The following is a 20,338-nucleotide window of genomic DNA, read 5'->3' as shown; positions in this document are numbered from 1 at the left end:
CCCTGAACATAAAGGCTAATGTTGTGCAATAGGTCATGTGACACTTTAAAAAAATTCCAAATACATTAATTCCTCTGATTCCATTTTATCTAGCCTCCTGGTTAAAAATCCAACATATTGTATGTGTGAACTACAATTTATCGTTCATAAATCTGTATCAACTCCCCTCATTCAATGATTATCTGAGAGTCAGTTTTCTCTGGTAGTACAGTGTAATAAAAACAGAAAATGCTGGAAACACTCAGCAGGTCAGGCAGCATCTGTGGAGGGAGAAGCAGTTAACATGGCAGTTCATCAGAACTGGCGAGGACAGAAAACTAGTTTTGAGTTGCAGGAAGGGTGCGGGATGGGATGGAAGAAAAAAACGAAACTCTCCAATAGAGTAACACCAAGACAAAATGCTGGAAACACTCAGCAGGTCAGACAAAAAATGTGGAAAGAGAAATAGCGTTCTTCCTACAGATGCTGGAAATCTGAAGTAAAATTTGTTTTTCTTTCCACAAATGCTGCCTTACCTGTTGAGTGTTTGCATCATTTTCTGTTTTTATTTCAGATTTCTAGCAATGCAGCATTTTTGATTTTCAATAAATTTTAATACCTTTCCCACAACTGATATTAGGTTAACTGGCCTTTACTTCCACGTCTTCTCTCTTGCTCCTCCCTTGAACAGTGAAGTTGTATTTACTGACTTCATTTCAGAGAATCCCTGAAGATCAAAGCTAGTGCATCCATTGCGCCGTATCACCTCTTAACACACACTAGAACGTAGAGGATTGCCAACTCCAACTCCCATTATTTTTTCTTCCATAATTACAAATTATTACTTTAAACATTTATCATTGCTTGCCCATCACATTTTTTAATTTAGCTTTGAATTCGCTCAGCCCTCACACCCATGAAGTTAGATTTCAAATACTTGATTCAGAATTGACGATATCAAACTCGAGATAAAATTATATCATACTATGATCTCACTTCGCCAAAGACTTCCACCTGGAAGATTATTACCTCCACCTCATTATAAAATATCAGTTCTAAAGCAATTTGTTCCCTGGTTGTTTCCTGAATAAGTTCCAGGAGCTGATCCTCCATATTATGGGCTTATTAATTATATAAATTTGGTTTGTTCACCTTGGTTATATGCGTGTATTATCCTTGGTTATATGCAACTCTAATTTTGTGCTTAATTCCCTATCCAAAGCAACAAGGGCCCATTAGCTAAACCTGCCAGACCTTTCTGGATCTCATTCCTTCTTGTAGTGGTGTTAAAACAAAAACCCTCTTGACTTTTTAATTGTGAATAGCTATAAAACTGCAATTGCAAGGCATCAATGGAAGCTTAGGTTTAATTCTTTAAAGGTTAAAGAATTGCGTCAGTATTATGTCATCCATACACACGTTGTTTCTATTAATTAAAGGATAAGTGAGTTAAGAATGGCATGAGGGAAAACACTGTGTGGTTGGAGTCTGGAATGCACTGTCTGCAGACGTGGTGGAGACAGGTTCCACTGCGGCCTTCCAAAGGGAAATTGATAAACATATAGTGGAGAAAAAAATAGGAAGGGATCTTGGGATTGGTAAATACTCAAGGAGATGCTCAAAGCCCGTTTGTTATTTTGAAAGATTTTAACAAGGATGAGCCAGACCAAACCTGCATGGTCAGTTAGCTGTTCATGAGATCGGAGGTGTGAGGAGGATGAAGTAGGAATGAGTGTGAATGATCTAGGTGATGGAGTGACCATGAATTGCTTACCAAAGTCCATGACTCAAGACGGGTGTGGAGACAAAACCTGGGGGCGAATGAAGCAGGACAAGCCTCCATCAATGGCACCTGTGACTTGCACAGCAGCGGCACAGCTATTGAGTGAGGGCAGAGTGCCTCATGGAGGGAGCCCTCAAGAGATTCTGCAGATGCTGGAATCTGGACCAACACACACAAAATGCTGGGGAAGAGTCCGGATGAAGGGTCTCAACCCGAAACATTGACTGTTTATTTCCCTCCACAGATGCTGCCTGACCTGCTGAGTTCCTCCAGCATTTTGTGTGTGTTGCTCCATGAAGGGAGCCCAAGTCCCTTTGAAGAGGTGGTATATTTTATTAAGAGTGAATAAATCGAAAAATGATTGCAGCTGATAATGCTTTCAAATTGGTAGCATACACAGCTTTAGACTGTGCTCTTAGAGATGGTGAGAGCTGTAAAAGGCAACAGAAAGAAATTGAAAATTTTTTGCAGCAAGTCTGCTCACAAAGAGTGGTGGCAGAATGTTCTGTGGCCGTCACAAAGGAGCAGAGTGGCACTGCTGTGCTGGTGTAAGATATGAAAGATGTATTGGAAAAAAGCCAGGCTGCAATGTGGAGTTTAAAACAGCGATAGAAGATCATTTAGGGAAGGCATCATGAACCCAGTGAGAGAAGAACCATTCTTAGGAGTTCAGAGCTGATGGGGAGGTTGGGCAAACAGCATGCAGTTAGCAGTGGGAATAAAAATGACTCCACCTGGGTATAGTGGGCATGTGGGGATTGCATGAATTGGACAAGCCTTGAAGATGGGTAGCCTGTTATAACATTGATCCAAGAAATACTCCTCGCTGATGCCTCAGTGCTAGTACTGGTAAATGTAGCTAGTCAGTAAGCTTTTGAAATTGCTGATGGTGGCAGGTGGTACAAGGTCTGCTCTCCTCAGAGCAGCTCAAACACCAGTGCAAAGAGAGGTTATTATTCAGGAGCAGATGGGGGCAGGTTCAAGCATGACAATGGCCCCTACTAGGGATCGGAGATGTGGTCCTGGGGTGTATGGAATTCAGAATTTTTGGAATGATTATAATGAAGCAAAGCCCGTAAAAAAAGGAAGTTTGACAAAAAAGGGTACGGAATGAAGGGAATCTCTGAGAGATCGTGTTTTAATTGTGGCGAGACGGACAACTTTGTCAGGGATGGTAGGGCAAACAGGTTTTGTAGCCTGAGTTCTGTCAGAGATCAGAGATTAGTAAGGGGAAAGCTTAGATGCTGCTGGTACTTTGGTTGATGTCGACATGTTGAATGCATGCATTTGAATGACAAATAATTTAGAGCATTCCTGCTTCAGAGCTTTAAAATTTAAAAATCTCCATGAAGCTGTCTTTCTTGTTTAACCCTCGACAGCAAGTCATATTTTGCTTCTGAACTGATTTAAAGTGCGTGAATGGTCTCTCAGTTTTAGAGTACTGCATGGTTTAGCAACTTTTGAGTTATTTTTGTTTTTACAAGGAGGGAACGTGAATATGAACGAGGAGGTGAAAAAGTCAACGTATTGTTCTTTCTAAACTAATTTCATTGCAGGGAATAGAATGTGACTAGGATAAATGATTATGTTATTTAACGTGAAATAAAGTTGGAGGACAGCTTATATCTTTAAGAGGTTATGAGACTCCACTTATTTTCTCTCTTTTGATTTGCCCTTTGGCAGGAGTGTTAAAGTTTTTTTTCACTGTGGAGACCTTTTTTTGTAAAGTTTGTTAGTTATTTGCAAAGATTCTGATAAACAGGAATAAAACAAAATCCAGGTGTGCACAGATATCAGATGACACACTATGGTGACAATCTGAAATTTAAGTCTTTGCACTTAGGAGATTTAGATTTAATACAATATTGGCTGTTGTTATTTTCTAACCTGACTACAAGAAGAAGAAATTTACCTGAATGATCAAATCTTGACTGGAAAACAAGTATATTTGGGGAGTTTTACAGCAAATAAAGGAATAAAGTTTTGATTGAGGAAACAAGATTGGACTTTGATAAAATCAGTCAGGCCAACAAAATTTAGATTTGGGATTTTATGAGAACTTTAAATATGAAATTCTGCACTATTATGGTGATATAATATGAAAAATGCAATTGTTCAAACTCAGAGCCTTGTGCCCAAGGGGAGGCACAGATTGAGTACGAGACACTTCACTTTCAAGATGGGGACTGCAGTATCACATACATTCTTCTTTTTCTTTTATCTGTCAAAGCTGTAAAATTGCCATCTTAAGGTATGATGGCAAACTTTTGTAACAAGTTAAAGAATTGTACAGTTAATGTATACATTGATAACAACAGAAAATGCTGGAAACACTCAGCAGACAAGAGAAACAGAGTTAATCTTTTAGGTCAGAGACTCTTCATCAGAACTGGGAAAGAGAGGCAAAAGGGGTAATTTAAGGTTGCAGAGAGGGTAGTGGACTTAAACCATACTTGTGCTGTTGTTTCTATTAATGGTAATAAGGACCAATGGTTTGGTGATTACATGAAGAGATGCTATGGAGCTTGTTGTTACTTAAACAGATTGTAAACAAAGACTAGACCAAACCTGTGTGGACATGACATTGGTGGAGAAGTGGGTGTGAGCAATTGTTAATGAGATTGGAGTCTGCGGAAAAAATGCGGTGGGAACAATGAAATGATCTGTGTGAGGGAGATAACGGTAAACACTGGTCAGACTATCAGGAGGTGCCTACCTGGGAGGAAGGTCACATGTGGTCTTCAGTTGCATGGCATTTTTGACCTCCAAAACCAATAAAATGAACTGAACTGATACACTGTATTGATCGAATGGCCTTTGTTTGAGGGATAAAACTCAGCAAATGGAAGAAAAATTCACACAGGAATGAAGTGAGCTGACTGAAGACAACGTCACTAGTGTCTGAGAGGCTCTACAGACTAAGGGCTGTGAGCTACTCATCAACATTGCCTGTCATTAGATATTTGCAGAAACTACTGGTCGGTGCTCATTTGGCCTTGTCCAAGATCCATTCTACTCTTACACTTATTAACGCCACCCAAACCATTTCTACACCTTGATTTCCTTTTCTTTATCCCATCCAATATTCTCAGAGTTACCCTATTACGTTTGGTTCATCTTTGGAACATTTCCAATTATTCTGGAATACTTACTTCCCACCTCACTCAGTCTGCAACCATGTCTCCGTTGTGGATCAGTGTCATTAATTTCATCCATTTTGTTCAGAATGCTCTCTGCACTCAGCTACAGTGCTCTTTTCCCTTGTTTGAACTGTCGCTTATGCCCTGTTATCTTTAAGCTCTCAGACCCTTCCTGACCCACTCCTACCTATTTTTACCCAAATCTTTATCCTGCCCTACAGGCTTGACTTTTCACCATCGATTTTTGAGTTTTCCCAATCACTTACAGTTTTTTCCAAAAGGACCATTTAGTTATTCAATTCTATTCAATTCATCTGGACACGGATTCCAGCTCTGCTGATGAATCCCATCGTGGAGGAATAGCTCATTCTTTTCCCAGAAGTGGTGCCATTGCACACACTTCACTGTGTCAGCCTGAGGTTTCTCTGTCACTTGGTATATGTTTCATCTAACCGCCCAAGTATTTTGCCCAAGGTTGTGTGTTTTAATTCAGATGCTAGTTCTTCATCAGTCATTCCCAGTTCTATAAAATGTTGGAATTCATGTGGACCACAACAACTGGATCCTCTCCCTCTGTCCACAAAATGTCTCTAACCCAGTACTGGGCAAGCAACATATTGTTGGGAAGATGCTAGTGATATAACTATAGTGGAACAGCTTGGCTGGAGGTGCAGCTAAGTTGAGAGCACAAGTCATCACGACAGCAGATGGGATGTTGTCCAGTCCCTAACCCGTTTCTGTGCCCAGTGATCTAGGCTGCTTCTTTTGTGATGGTGGGGACCTCCGGAAGAAGCCAAGATTGATCATCCTCTTGGTACTTCTGGGCGAAGGTGGCTGCAAATGCTTCAACCATGCCATTGGCACTCACGTACTGGGGCCTGCCATTATAGAGCATGGGGATGTTCTTCCTCCTGTTAACTGTTCAATCGTATGGCACAATTAACACCTGATGTGCAAGACTGCAGAGCTTTGACCTGATCCTTTAATGTGGGATTAATTTAGTCTAAGTGCACACTGCTTTTCCTGATTAGTACACACATTGGACTGCTGACTGGATTGAAGTTTTCTGGTAACTTTCCCTCTCCCTAATGCCCTGCAGCGTCTGACCTTCAGAAGCTAGCTTAACAAGTCTTAGCTGAAGTTCCTTGCAGTGCAGACATGGCTGTCAGGAATCACAGTGTTCGCCACAAACTTCCACATTCTGCAAGATTCCACAAAACAGAACACTGAGAATACTGGAAATCTGCAGCAAAAACAGAAAATACTGATCAAAAATAACAAATGAAACACTCAACAGGTCGTGCAGTGTCTGTGGAAAGAGAAACAGAGTTAACTTTTAGATTGTGATGAAGGGGGTCTTTGACCTGAAACACTAACGGTTTGTCTTTCCACAGGTGCTACCTGACTTCCTGAATGTCATAGAGCACAGAAACAGGCCCTTCAGCCCACCATGTCCGTGCCAGCCATCGTCTTACCTATACTAATTCCATTTATCAGCACATCCAGCATTTTCTGTTTTTACAATAAAATTCATAGAACAGTACAGCACAGAACAGGCCCTTCGGCCCACAATGTTGTGCCGACATAGCTAATCCCTTCTACCTACCAAATGCCCATATCCCTCCATCTTCCTCTCATTCATTCCTCTCAATTCAGATAGGTAATGTGGTGATTTTCAATTGAAAAAACACAATGTAAACTTTGTTCAATTTTTTCTTTAAATTTTTAAACTAATCACTTGATTTACTTTAATAATAGACAAAATAAGTTCAATATTTCCCTGTAAATTAGCCCCGCAGCCTGTGCTGGTGCTGTGGTGGCAATACAAATTTTCTGCCACCACTATCTTGCCCTCCCTTTCTTTGATGTTCCTCTGTACTTGCTACTGAAGGGAAATATTATCCTTTCACTAAAAGCAAAGGGAACTCAACAATCTCTGTGATTCCATTTCCAGTGGGAATATTTAGCTTGTTAACCAATACCAAGGCAACTTCTTGTAAACCACAAATCTGCAAATGTTTGACATCTGAATTAAAAACAGAGAACGCTGGGTGTACTCAGATCAGGTGGTAACTGTGGGGAGAGGAGACGAGCTAACATTTCGGGTCAATGAGTTCTGATGAAAGGTCATTGACCTGAAACATTAACTCTGATGCTGCCTGACCTGCTGAGTACTTTCAGCATTCTCTGTTATTATACCATGACATGCGAGGTGATGGAACAGCCCTGCCTGAAACATAAATGTATTGTGCATGTAAACTGTCATGGTGGTGAGGTAGGGATGGGAGCATGGACTTATTGGAATGGATGCCCCTTCAATTTACTGGTTATAGTCCACCTGTAGTGCACTGTATATACACTTTACAACAGTAACACACTACACAGCACAGCATTCACACACTGAATACCATAATGTGCCTCAAGCAGTTTGGAAAGAATTTACTCTTTCTACCTCAAGTCACAAGATCACAAGACAAAGGAATAGAAGTAGGCCATTCGGCCCATCAAGTCTGCTCTGCTATTACCAGTCGAGAGCAGACAGCTGAAGTGAGCTCAACCTCCCCCATTTCTGCCCTGTAGTTAGCCACTACAGCTGACTTCCCCATCATTCCACCTTCGTTTGCCTCTACTGTCTTTGGCTGATTAAAAGCTGGAAGCCACCACACGTGCATCATAGACACACACCACACGCCCTACCATTCTTTGCCACACCTGTAAGTCTTTGCTTTGAACTGTAAACCCACAACACTATGTATGAAGGAAAAGGAACGTCTGCAAAAGTGATGCTACAATTCTGATCAGCCTGTAATCTTCCGTAACAGCTGGGGAGTTGTGATCTGCATGATCTGTCACTAGGCACACTAGGCAGAAACGAAAGGAGCCTTCGACTCTATTGCTTCACGCCCTTTGGAATACCTTTTTTATTGACCTCCACCAGCAACACCATTTGGAGGAAAGAGTTCCATGCCCCTTTGGTTGAGAAGTGCCCCCTGATATCCACCCTGAACAGCACAGTTCTATTCTTAAGGCCATCTCGCTTGTTCTGAACTCCCCTACCAGACAGACTCCTCTCCTTCTACCCTACTAATGCTCTAATCATCCTGAACCCCTCAGTAAGAGTGTCCTTAATCTTTCATGCCTACTGCAACCTGGGCTCGTTATTTAACCCTTTTGTTTAAGTGGAAAGAAACGCTGAACTAACAATGAGCAGTTAAATGTGCCTGGAGGGGTCTCCCGCCGGATATCTTCATATTCCTCAAAGATTCCCCTCTTCTGAACGGTGTTGACATGGTCCAGCAGTTCTTCCACCGTCATCCCTTCTAGCCCTGGCACGTGTACGGACACTTCATCCCTCGGGAAGCCTGCGATGAGCTCGTCCAGCGAGTCAGTGTGTCCATTTGGTGACGTTAAAAACTGCTTGTTCCAGCTGGAATGGTCCAATTTCAGGGTTCCACCTAAGTGCTCAGGCAGACAATCCCTAGGAATGTACAGTTTCAGTTCGTACGTCTTCACCATTTGCACCTACAACAGAGAGACAGAATAGGGTCAATCCAGTTCCTACATCTAATTCTGGACAATAAAATTGATGCTAAATGTCAGAGAGAGCTGCATGATTTTGGCAGCCATAAGGACTACTCATTTTAAGCAAGGATCTTCTAAGTAATGGGGATCAGGAAAAGGATCAGACAAGGCTACAGGCCCCTCTGGAGGACTGCTTTCGTCTCTGAACATAGACACTTGTTGTATGGTACATTTTAATTTAATGTTACTAATGCAATCAGAGGACTCCTTCAGCAGGTTGCTGGGTTACGCAAATTAGGAAGATGCCCAGTTGCTTGATCTTAGATAGTGCAGTTACAGTGGGCTTCAAGAGCTTGCTTTATGGAAAGGTGAGGAGAAATGGTCAATTGGCCAAGTATGCAGGTGACCAAACTCCCCAACAATTACTGCGTGGAGAGGAAGGCTTCATAATGCGCCTGTGCTGAAATCCTGCTCTCGGTAATGCTCTTGTTGCAGAAAATATCTATCATTTTCAGAAAATAACTGCTCTCAATAAGTTTAGAGAGTATAGAAAATTAACCCGTGTGCAATACACAGTACTGTTTGAAGATAGGAATGCAGCTACTTGTTACATTCCTACTGGGTCTCCGATCTCCTCCCCCACTGCCCTCCCCACCTCCCTTATTTGGTTCCACGCTCCACCTTCCTCTCCTATCAGATTCCATCATCTTCAGCCCTTTGTCACCTCCACCTATCACCTCCCAGCCTCTGTCGCTATTTCCACTTTTCCCTCTTCCACCTGCCTATCACCCCTCCTCACCTGCATACACCTATCTTGCCAGTTCTTGCCACACGCCTCTCCCCTCCCCCCCCCACCTCTTTATACTGGTAACTCCCCTCTATCTTTCAGTCCAGATGAAGGATCTCGACCCGAAACATCGACTGTCCACTTCCCTCCACAGATGTTGCCTGAACTGCTGAGTTCCTCCAGCAGCTTGTTTTGTACTCGTTGCCTTTGTTGGCTTCTGTGTGACTAACTAGATCTTACTCTAGTCCCACGATGAAGCACGACATTTGCACCAATCACTTGCTAAACCAAAAATCCTCTACTCACTGGACGGATAATAATGGGAGGCAAATAGGATTTGTCACCACCTCCAAGTCACACACCACTCTGACTGTGTAATGCATCACTGGTTCAAAACAGCACAATGGAAGTACCATCACCACATGAACTGCAGTCTTTCAAGGTGGTGGCTCAGCACCACTTCTTGAGGTGGGCATGGTTTTGTTAGCAATGCCCCTATACCATGAATGAATTAAAAAATTCAAGCAACCAAGCCAGCTCTGGTTGACCCAATCATTTCACCAGTCTGAACCATTAGACTGATGTGCATCTGTCACCCATTATTTCTACAAATCATCTACCCTGTGCAATAACTGCCCAATGTATAAGAATATTCTTGCCTGAATTTTTATTGTAAATATTCAGTACCAAAAAGAAATTTCATAAAAACATTGCTGGACTTTTGGTTCACAGCATGGTAACATATCATGCTCTGTATCTTGCAGGCAGGAAGGGAACAGTAGCACAATGGTCAAGATACTGGTTTACATCCACAGGGATGAATTGATGACCTGAAGACACAAGTTCAATTCCAGCACAGCATTAGTGAATTTAAAATACATTCATTAAATAAATTGGGAACATAAAGCCTTTATCAGTAATGGTGACAATGAAAACCAATATAAAAACTTCCGGTTCACAAACATCCTTCCTTCTGAGAAGGAAATCTGCCATCCTTATCCACGCTGACGATTCGTAGCTGCTCTTCATTTCTCGCTTTAAGGCCAATTAGGTTGGGAAATAAATGCCGGCCCAGCCTCTTTATGAGCGAAGGCAAACCTCACCATTGCTCACGTACTTCTATTTGATACTTCTCCCCATTTTGCTCAGGGATGCAGAAGCTGACTTTCTAGACCTTACATTGATACCAGGGGCATCTTATTGGCTTTTCTCTGAACTTTTTCCAAAACAGCTTGGGAAGAAAAGAACTATACTTACTGCACTTAAAGAGGCTATTCATCCCATCTTGTCTATACCAGCTCTTTATTCTAGTCATGCAAAACTAGTCCCACTTCCTACTCAAAACCCTGTTGATCTCTGTTCCTAGCCTTGCTCCTCTACTTCAAATATTGATTTAACTTTCCCTGAGAAGGTGACTGCTCTCTGTTTCAACACTCCCTTGAGTGAAACATTCTATACAGGCTACACCTGCGTAATGGCCAATGGGTTACAGAAATTCGCCCTTACAGAATTCACAAATCACTACCCAAGAACTTGAGATACAGTACAACATTCTTTCTCACGGAATTTATGTGAAAGAAAGGTAAAGAAATCAACATAAATTTCTTTTCCAACTTGCGTTTCTTGATGCATGCGCGGATGATGCAGCTTCGTGTTACGGAAAATCGCAATACAGCCTGTTTTCCAGGAGTACAATCTCTCCATAACACTGGTGTCACCCGTACTCCAACAACTCTTCACAAGAAATTCCTCTCATACTGTACATTATACCTTATTCCAACAGTTAAGATCCTAAGTGGGCTTTGCAGGGTAGATGTTGGGATGTTTTCATTAGGGGAAAGTCATGAACAAGGGAACATAACTACAAAATAAGGAGCTAGTCATTTAAAACTGGGGCATGGAGGTAGTTAATCTCTGGAATTCTCTGCCTCTGAGGCTGGTGGAGCTCATATCAGATAAGGTGGAGATAGGTAAGTATCTGAAAGGTCAAGGAATTGAGGGTTATGGGGAACAGGCACAGAACGTGAATTGAGGCAGCATAGATCAATAATGGTCGTATTGAATGGTGGGGTAGCCTTGAGGGGCCGAGTGGCCTACTCTGCTTGTATTTTCTTGTGTTCTTATGACCAAACATTTGGAGATTCTGCATTCCAACTGTAGACTTCTGATTTAAAGAAAGTTTGCCTATTTTTTTTTAATGTCTTACCTATCCAACACACATCACTGGAACCCACGTCATACCCATTATCAGCCAGGTGATTAAACTTAAATCAGGCCAGACTGAGTCCAGGGATACTTGGCACGTGTTGTATTTATAAAGACCATCTTTTTTATTTCCAATTCGCTTTTGGGAACCTGGGCATCATTGGAAAGTACAGTATATATCACCCATCCCGAATTGTCCTCAAAAAGGTGGAAGTGATCCTACTCGAACCATGTAACGAACCTGTTATACCGTGTTTCAGCCCACTTTTTAATGGTCTATGAATGGAAAAGTTGACCTTTTCAGTTACAGAAACCCTCTGCTGATGCCTAGAGAGGTGGATCTATTCACTCTGCTTCTTTATTTGTCTGGGTCAAAGAAATTTCATGTGATGTATTGGGAACCAAGAAAAACAAATGTGCGTGATTTTCTTCAAAGCAAGATGTGATTAGTTCAATAATCTAAGAGGTATAAATGGGACTTCTGAGCATATGAAAAAATGTTGGTAAAACATGGATTCATCTAAACAGCTCATGATCCAATGTGATACACTTGAAAATCTATCAAATATGATTGTTGTGTCTTCCTTAATTCAGAGAAGTAAGCTAAAATTGAACAGATTTTTTTTGCAATGCAGCGAACTAAAAACCTAAACTTTTTCCAATTCTGTATTCAGTACTGTTTTATTGTGCTGGATTTTCAAGTAACATTTTACACCCCACAATGTGTTCATTACTGCATCTGAACACCAAGATTGAACAACCGCATCAATTTTGTAAGATAAAAATATTCCATGGGAACAATTAGAAGGAACATCTTTCCATAATCTGCCTACATATCTGTTCTTCTAGCTCCCACTGGCTATTGGGAAGCCTATAGTATAATCCCATGGGAGTTATTGCACCCTTCCTGTTTTTGAGTTCTACCCATTTTGCCTCAGTGGATGAGCCTTCCATATGTCCTCTCTGAGTGCAGCTGTGACATTCTCCCTGATTAGCAATGCAACTCCTCACCTCCCTCCCCATCACGTCCGAAGCATAGAAATCCTGGAACCTGATAGAAGTTTATAAAATTATGAGAGGCATAGATAGGGTGGACAGCCGGCATCTTTTTCCCAGGGTAGGCATGTCAAATACTGGAGGGCACAGCTTTAAGGTGAGAGGGGGGAAAGTTTAAAGGGGATGTGTGGAGCAAGCTTTTTTTTTGCACAGAGAATGGAAGGTGCCTGGAACACGCTGCCAGGGGTCGTAATGGAAGCAGATACGATATTGGCCTTCAGGAAGCCTTTAGATAGGCACATGAATTATGGAGGGACATGGATCATGTGCAGGCAGAAAGGATTAGTTTAATTTGGCATTGTGTCAGCACAGACATGGTGGGCCAAAGGGCCTGTTCCTGTGCTGGACTGTTCTATGTTCTATGATCTGAGACCTGTTTTCAATTTCACAAGCAAATAACACAACAGAATCCAAATGAAAAAAAGAAAATGCTCAACAGGTTTCACAGAATCTATGAAGAGAGTAAGAGCCAATGTTTCAATTCAACATCTTCTGCACCTTCCCATCTTTTGCATCAGAAAGGTTTCTTCTTAACGGCCATTTCAAAAGTAAATGAGCCAGCTTCATCCAGGTGAACTGCTTAATAAGGATTGAATTTTAATCCCCCACACCTAGGAAAGAGCAATCTTGATTACAACATTGTGACATGGAATAAACTAGACATCAGCTGCCACCACCACTCCATGTACAATTTGCTTTGTTTCTCCAGTGTAATTAACAACCCACATTGGTTTTGAAACTTGTGTAATCAACAGTTGTATTTAATTGCTGTGTAGATTTACATGGTTTTGATTTTATAATGGCATTATGATCAGTTTTTTTCTTTTGGGGATTAAAATATTAGGTTTTAAACCTATAGACACATAAAGACCAATTCTCCATTAATCTATATCACAAGAAAACTAAATTGGGAGGAAGTTATGCCTCCTTTGTATAGAGCATTGGTCAGACCCAACATGAACTATGGTACCAGTTGTGGGCACCAAACATCAAGAAGGAAGTATCTGCTTTTGAAAGAATGGGGTGAGGATTCACCAGATGGGGGTTAAACAGAGAAACTAATTCCCCTGACTGGGAATCCAGAATAAGGGAACATTACATTAAAATTAGAGCCAGGACGTTTAGAAGGGAACTTGAGAAATATTTTCCCTGTACAAATTGTAGCTAAAATTTGTAGCACAAAAAGAATCTGGTTACCTGATCAACTGAAAATTTCAGAACTGACTTACATGATTTAAATGAATAATTGAACAGGCTCAAAGGCAGATTCAAGGCAGCATAAGTAGAATACTGAGGTGAGCCTTATCAAACTATAGTTAAAAGCTCCATCCCATCTACCCATTGTTCCCCTTCTGATCCATGGAGCTATCAAGAGTTTTGAATTATTTTCGATATTGCTGCCTTACTTGTGTATTCACCAAGTTTGTAGTTGTTGCTACTACTAATCTCCTGAAAAGTTGCAAATGGAATTGAGCATGGTGCAGGCATCAGTGAACAACTGCATTGTTGACCTCACGATGGAAGGAAGGTCATTGATGAAGCAGCTGAAGATTGTTGGCCCAAGACACAGCCATAGGGAGCTCCTGCAATGATGTCCCGTGGCTGGGGTGATTGACCTCCAAACAACCACAACCATCTTCCTTCGTGCAATGCATGACTCCAATCGTTGAAGTGTTTTCCCCCTTGTTGCCCTTTGATTTCAGATTTAAATGTACTTGATGCCATACTCGGTCAAATGTTGCCTTGATGTCAATGAAGAAAGGCATATCCAGGAATAGTATTTGAATCAAACAGAGTGTGGTAAAACTCCAAGGAGCGAATGACAGCCCATTGGTTCAGGGAGCAGTCTAGAATTTGAGAGGAAATTATTGCCATACAGCGGTTCTCCAGAGATGCTTTTGATACCTCGGCCATTTGCCTGGAATCGTTTGGTGTGGGTTGTGAGATTAAAACAGCATTATCACCTCGTCTCTAGTATTTAGCTCTTTGGTTCACTTTTGAAGCAAGACGATGAATGAGGTCTGGAGGCCAGTAGTTGTGGAGAGCAGGTATTTCTGGACACCACTATCAGGACTACCTTCCATCACTTTTCTGATGATTGAGAGCAGACTTAGGCAGTAATTAACCAGATTAGATCAGATCTTCTTGTGAACAGGGCAAGGTTGGGAAATTTCCCACATTATTGAGTAGGTGCCAGATTTTGTGCTAGAACAGCTTGGCAAGAGACGCAACTATTCTGGAATGTGGGTTTTCAGTTGGGATGTTGTCTGACTCCATGGCCTTTGAGGTATCCAGTGGTCTCAGCCAGTTCTTGGTATCACGTGGAATGAATCAAATCAGTTGAAGACGGGTTTCTTTGATGACGGGGATCTCAGGAGGAAGCTGAGAGGGATCATCTGTTTGGAACTTCTGGTTGAACATGGTTGTTCAGTTGTCAGTGCTGCTGTGATGCCTGCCATCATTGAGGATGAGTATGTTCTTGGAGACGCCTTGTCTATTAGCTGTTTAGTTGTCCACCACCATTCACAACTCTCATGTAGTCAATTTAACAGGTCTCTTTACCATCTAATTTTTGGCAACCATCAATGAAGGCTCTTCAGTAGTCACAAAGGTTGATGTATCCTACCACTTCTATATAGTTTTATGAAATTTTAATGAAAACATGGAAAGATTTGACTTCACAATGACAATCTTGCAACTCTATTGGCATTTCCCAATTTCCCAGAGCTACAAATGTACACGTGAAAATTTAATATTTCATTTGAACATTAAAAATACTCTCCATGGTTGGGAGTCTCCTTGCAACTTCCCTCAACTACATTTCAAGAATTAAAATTTGAATGAATTGCACAGGATACCGTCAGGAAAGTGGCAGATTTCCATTGTTTTGGGAAACGATTGTTAACCATGCACTAAACATAACCTTTTGAAGGAATGAACTAGCTCACAAATTATGTACCAACTCATCCTACCAGGCACGGCTCCCTCTGTGGTAGAGATTGCCGGTCCATATTGCCCTGTCACCTCAGAACCAGAGCAAGTCATCCTTGATCCCAAGGGACTGCCTAAGAAGATGACTGTTTGCAAGGGGAACAATTGTATGATCAAGATATTTTCTTGCAGGCTTATTGAGAAGATGATGTGGAGCACACTCTTCCTATTCTGTGCAGAGAATGTTATTAAGAAAAAAATACAGTTGACCTGCAGCCACAGTAGCTCCCAACATGTCCAGGGGCAATTCACAAGCTGTTCCGGCTACAGTTTCTGTAGACTTCTGGCACATTGCTCAGATGTGGTAGATAAAGATCATGGCACAGAGAGGCTATTGTCTTAACAAGCCACTGTGGTTTTTGACCATAATATGTGCAGAGCAATAATGGGCTTTAATCGGTAGCCTACTGCAATTAACTGCGTTCTTGTGTGGTTCAAGATTAGATTTTTCAGTTATGTACATAGGTGTAGTTGACAGCTTAGAACATTCTTGGTAAATCTGACCAACAAGTTTACACAGGTCAATCTGTCATTAATCTAGGATACATTTACAGTACTGACGTAACTACACAGATCATCAGAGGACACCAAGACAAAGCTCAAAGTTACAGCCAACAAAGTAGATTACAGGATTTTTTTCTTTTACAAAGTTTGCACAGTACTCACTCTTTCCCGAAGCTTTTCTTTAAGAATTAAGCTTAGAACGGAATATGGGAATCGAAACCAGACAGGCGCCCCGACAATGAATACTTTTTTCAATCGAGCGGGAAAGGCTCCCTGAAAATAGAAAGGTTGTATTACGAATCAAACAATAAATTACTGATTATTTGAAATGGTTTGACTGACCTAAAAGGATGCTCTTCCAAGATAAAATACTAATGCTTTACAAGATGAGAGTTTTACTTTACTTCCGAAGGAGTTTACCCTGACAGGAAGAGATTAGTATAGAAGATCAGCTGCACACGGAACAATTACAGAGCTAATACTGGAGAATGATTGTGTTGCCAGAATCAAAACCAGACAAGCAGCAAAAGGGAGGGAAAAATAGAGTGAAAGAAGGTTAGAGAGAAAGAACATTCATTAATGGGTTGCAGTCAAATTCATTTCAGTGACAAAAGTCTGCCCAAACTAAATTTAAAACATCAGTGCATTAACAGCACTGTTACACAGCGATGTTGATATTCATCTCTGGATGAGCTAGGTAGGTTGTGAAATTATGCTCCCCCACTCATCTGCAACCTGAAACTTTGACAGCAAAACATCCAACAGGTCGTCACTCCTCGTTGCTATAGACGGAGGATCGGAGATGGTTTATTATTGTCCCGTGCACCGAGGTACAGTGGAAAGCTTTTGTTTTGCATGCCATCCATACAAGTCATTTCATCACATCAATGCATTGAGGTAGTACAAGGGAAAAGCAATAACAGAACGCAGAATATAGTGTTACAGATGGGGGGAGAGAAGAGAGAATGATTGATTGTAATGGGATGCACGATCATCATCCATCAAGATTCTAGCCCTTAATTAAATGAGCCTGTCATCTAAACATTAATTTTACATTACACCTGGCTGAAATGCAAATTCACCTGCACTTTAATTTCCTTTTTAACGCTTGTTGACAGACTTGGGACAAGCTTATAGTTGAGCACTGCTGCTTCAGTCTGTCAGTGGTATCTAGCTTGTTTCTGACTTATTTTACCAGGTGAGGAAATCAAGAGATGAACATAACAGGTCAGACACAAAATGACTGAAGGTGAGAACTACAACAATGACTCCCGAGGAAAACATTTTCTCAGTAACGGAATATCATTTCAAAGAAAACACAGCTAATTTCCACAACACAGTGGGTTGGCTATTCAGTATACTCAGTAGGTCAGGTCACATCTGCAGGGAGAGAAACAGAGTTAACGTTTCAGGTCAAGGATGCTTTGTCAGAACTGGGAAGGAGACAAGGGAAATTTGTTAAGCTTCGGGGGGGGGGGGGGGTGGGGGGGGGAGTGGGGGCGGTTGTCTCTGACAGGGTAAAACCGGGCTGACCATGGGGATAAGTTATAAACAAGGTTGTCTGATCAGTGAGTGAATGGGAGCAGTTAGAGTGAGAACATAGACAAAAGAGTGTGGGAGTTGCAAAATGCAGAGCAGGTGGACAAGCCTGGCAGGTCAGGCTGGACACGTCATCCACTCCCAGATGGGAAAACAAAACAGAGAAGCTGAACCAATACCAGGTGGATAAGTGACGCAGACAGAAATCATAGAATTCAATATCAAGTCCACAAGGCTGCAACGTACCCAGATGGAAGATGAGATGCTGTTCCTCAAGCATGCATTGGGCCTCATTGTAACAGTATAGGAGATCACAGACTGATAGATCAGAATGGGAGTGGGATGCAGAATTAGGGTGGCAGGCAACGGGAAGCTCAGGGCTGTCCCTGTGGACTGAAAGCCGATGTTCCACAAAGTGACCTGCCAATCTGTGTTTGTTTTTTCCAATGTAAAGGAGACCACACAGTGAACACTGAATGCAGTAACTAGATTGGAAGAAGTGTAAGTGAATCGCTGTTTCACCTGGAAAGACCAGTTGGGCTTCTGTATGGTGGGAAAGGAAGAGGTGAAAGGACAAGAGTCAGAGATCTTCCATTCCTTTTCTGGAAGTCTCTATATCTCCATCTCAGGAGATAGGCTAGCTACTTGCATCATTATAAGCCTATTGACTCCCATAGCTACCTTGACTACTCTCCATCCCACTCTGTCTCCTATAAGGATTCATTTCCATTCTCCCACTTCCTCTTGTCTCTGTCAATTTGCTCTGGTGATGAAACTTTCCATACAGGTGCCTCTGAAACGTCTTCCTTAATGGTGGCTTCCCCTTGACCATTACTAACAATGCCCTTGACTGCATCTCATCCATTTCCTGCACCTCTGCTCATACCCCTTCTCCTCTGGGGCAGAATGTGTTGGCCAATAACAGTTAGTGACTTACCTTCAAAAGGTGAAGAATTTTCTTGCTAAGGTCATATTCAAAATTGGTGTATGCCGAGCCAGCCATATCATAAATGAACACTAGCCCATTTCTTTGTGTTTCAAAACTGAGAAAACAAAAGTGCCCACTAAGATTAGAACAATTGGAACAATGAATACGGTGATACTGCAGGACAGATCATTGCCGAGGAATTACCAGGGACAAAATAACTCATGAAAAGTTTTGCATGTGCTAAAATTTGCTGTTTCTTTAAGTGTAATGTTTGGATAGGAAAGGATTATTTACATAAATGACACGGATGGCAAGAATTGATGAAAACAAACTGCTTATAGCTCTGATGCAGCTTTCTAAATTACTCGATACAAAATCTGACCAAGCTTGTCTCGGATTGACGTGTGTAAGGAAGCCATTACTTAAGATCTCGTTTATTTAAAAAATCTAATTAAATTCTCACCAAAAGTCGGTAATCTTAAATTTCACAACTTCATTTCAAATATGTTGCTCATTAATTCTGAATAACATTATTGTAATATCCCCAGGCATTGACATAAGGCTGTAAACTGTTCCCTGTAACTGTAAATTGTGCTGTAGGAAGCTAAATTGCAACAAATTTAAAACCATTTTTCAAAAAACATTTAATTCTGAGTTTTTTTTAAACTGCGTATCCTTGTTTGTGAGTTTTGCTTGAAATATTTCAAAACTTGCATTTATATTGCATTGCAGAAGCTATTCAAAGATAAAGTTACTTTTTAAATTGGAGAGAGGGAAATAAGTCTGAGTTACTGCTTGCAAGACAAGATATAAACAAATGGGAAAAGCAAAGGAAACAAGATGATATCTTTGGACTGATACATTGGACAATAAATTTTTGCATTTTTTGCATTGAATCTTTGCATTTCCAACTTTGGTCATTGAATTATCTTAAGAAGAGGACTAGAATAGATGACTTTCTGCATCTAATCACTTCCAAAAACTAATAAATCCACGCAATAGTTCAGAATTCCATAATTATTTCTTCCTGACCAATACAACTACAAAAAAAAAGTCTGAAAGGCATTTCTAGCAGAATCATGCCCAGGTATTTTGAAGAGTTCAGAAACAATGGCTCGTCACTAATTTTGCCCCAGAAATTCCCAAGCATCTTTTTGCTGTGCCAACTTAAGACAGACATTTTTATGCCCCCAACCCCAATGTACAATCTAACTACAAATATTGAATAGAATTTATTTGACTGCTGCTGCCTTTTGAAGATGACCTTTTAAGAATTAACCTGGACAGGAGAGGTCAGTTTGACACCAGGAAGGGGAGTGCCCACCCAGTTTACATGTGTAACTTTACATCAAGTCTTGTAATTTTACATTGGTTAAAGGACCCCATGAAACAAGGATTTTCCTCATGTTATTCTTGTAACTTGTTCTGTTTGTACCAGACGACCCTTGTAAAACACTGCCTAGAGTGAAATAAAGCACTTGCAAACCAATTCGAACCTAATATTGACCCAGACCCTTCACCGGATTAAAGAATCTACATGTTTTACACATGGAATCCCGTCCTGATCACAAGGTAATAGAACCTGGCCAACCCATCTGAGCCATTGGACCAAAGAATATTATGACCAATGCTTTATGAATAATGCACTTAAGCTCAGTGCTGTAGAATATAATAGTGTTGCAAACAGCCAAAAGACTGTCATTGAGAGATGGAACATGGAAACAGGCCCTTTGGCCCATTGAGTCCACGCTGACCATCAACCACCCATTTACACTAATCCTACATTAATCCCATTATTTTAATTCTCCCCACATTCTCATCAATTCCTCCCAGATTTTATCATTCACCAGGGGCAATTTACAGTGGCCAATTAACCCACAAACCCTTACGTCTTGTGGGAGGAA

General features: G+C 41.2%; 1 protein-coding gene across 1 annotated transcript in view; it reads right to left on the bottom strand.

Moving 5' to 3' along the window:
• The window catches only part of ptpn9a (protein tyrosine phosphatase non-receptor type 9a), a 151,715-nt gene that overhangs the window by 42,091 nt on the left and 89,286 nt on the right, over positions 1–20,338 (bottom strand). Inside the window, exons 5-7 of the mRNA XM_052042463.1 lie at positions 18,444–18,549; positions 16,130–16,240; positions 8,105–8,424 (exon numbers count right to left, since the gene is read on the bottom strand). Coding sequence (XP_051898423.1) covers positions 8,105–8,424; positions 16,130–16,240; positions 18,444–18,549 — 537 coding nt within the window. The remainder of the gene's footprint in view (positions 1–8,104; positions 8,425–16,129; positions 16,241–18,443; positions 18,550–20,338) is intronic.

The sequence above is a fragment of the Pristis pectinata genome, chromosome 32, assembly GCF_009764475.1.
Source record: "Pristis pectinata isolate sPriPec2 chromosome 32, sPriPec2.1.pri, whole genome shotgun sequence".
Lineage (NCBI taxonomy): Eukaryota > Metazoa > Chordata > Chondrichthyes > Rhinopristiformes > Pristidae > Pristis > Pristis pectinata.
This window is presented reverse-complemented; position numbering and strand designations above follow the sequence as displayed.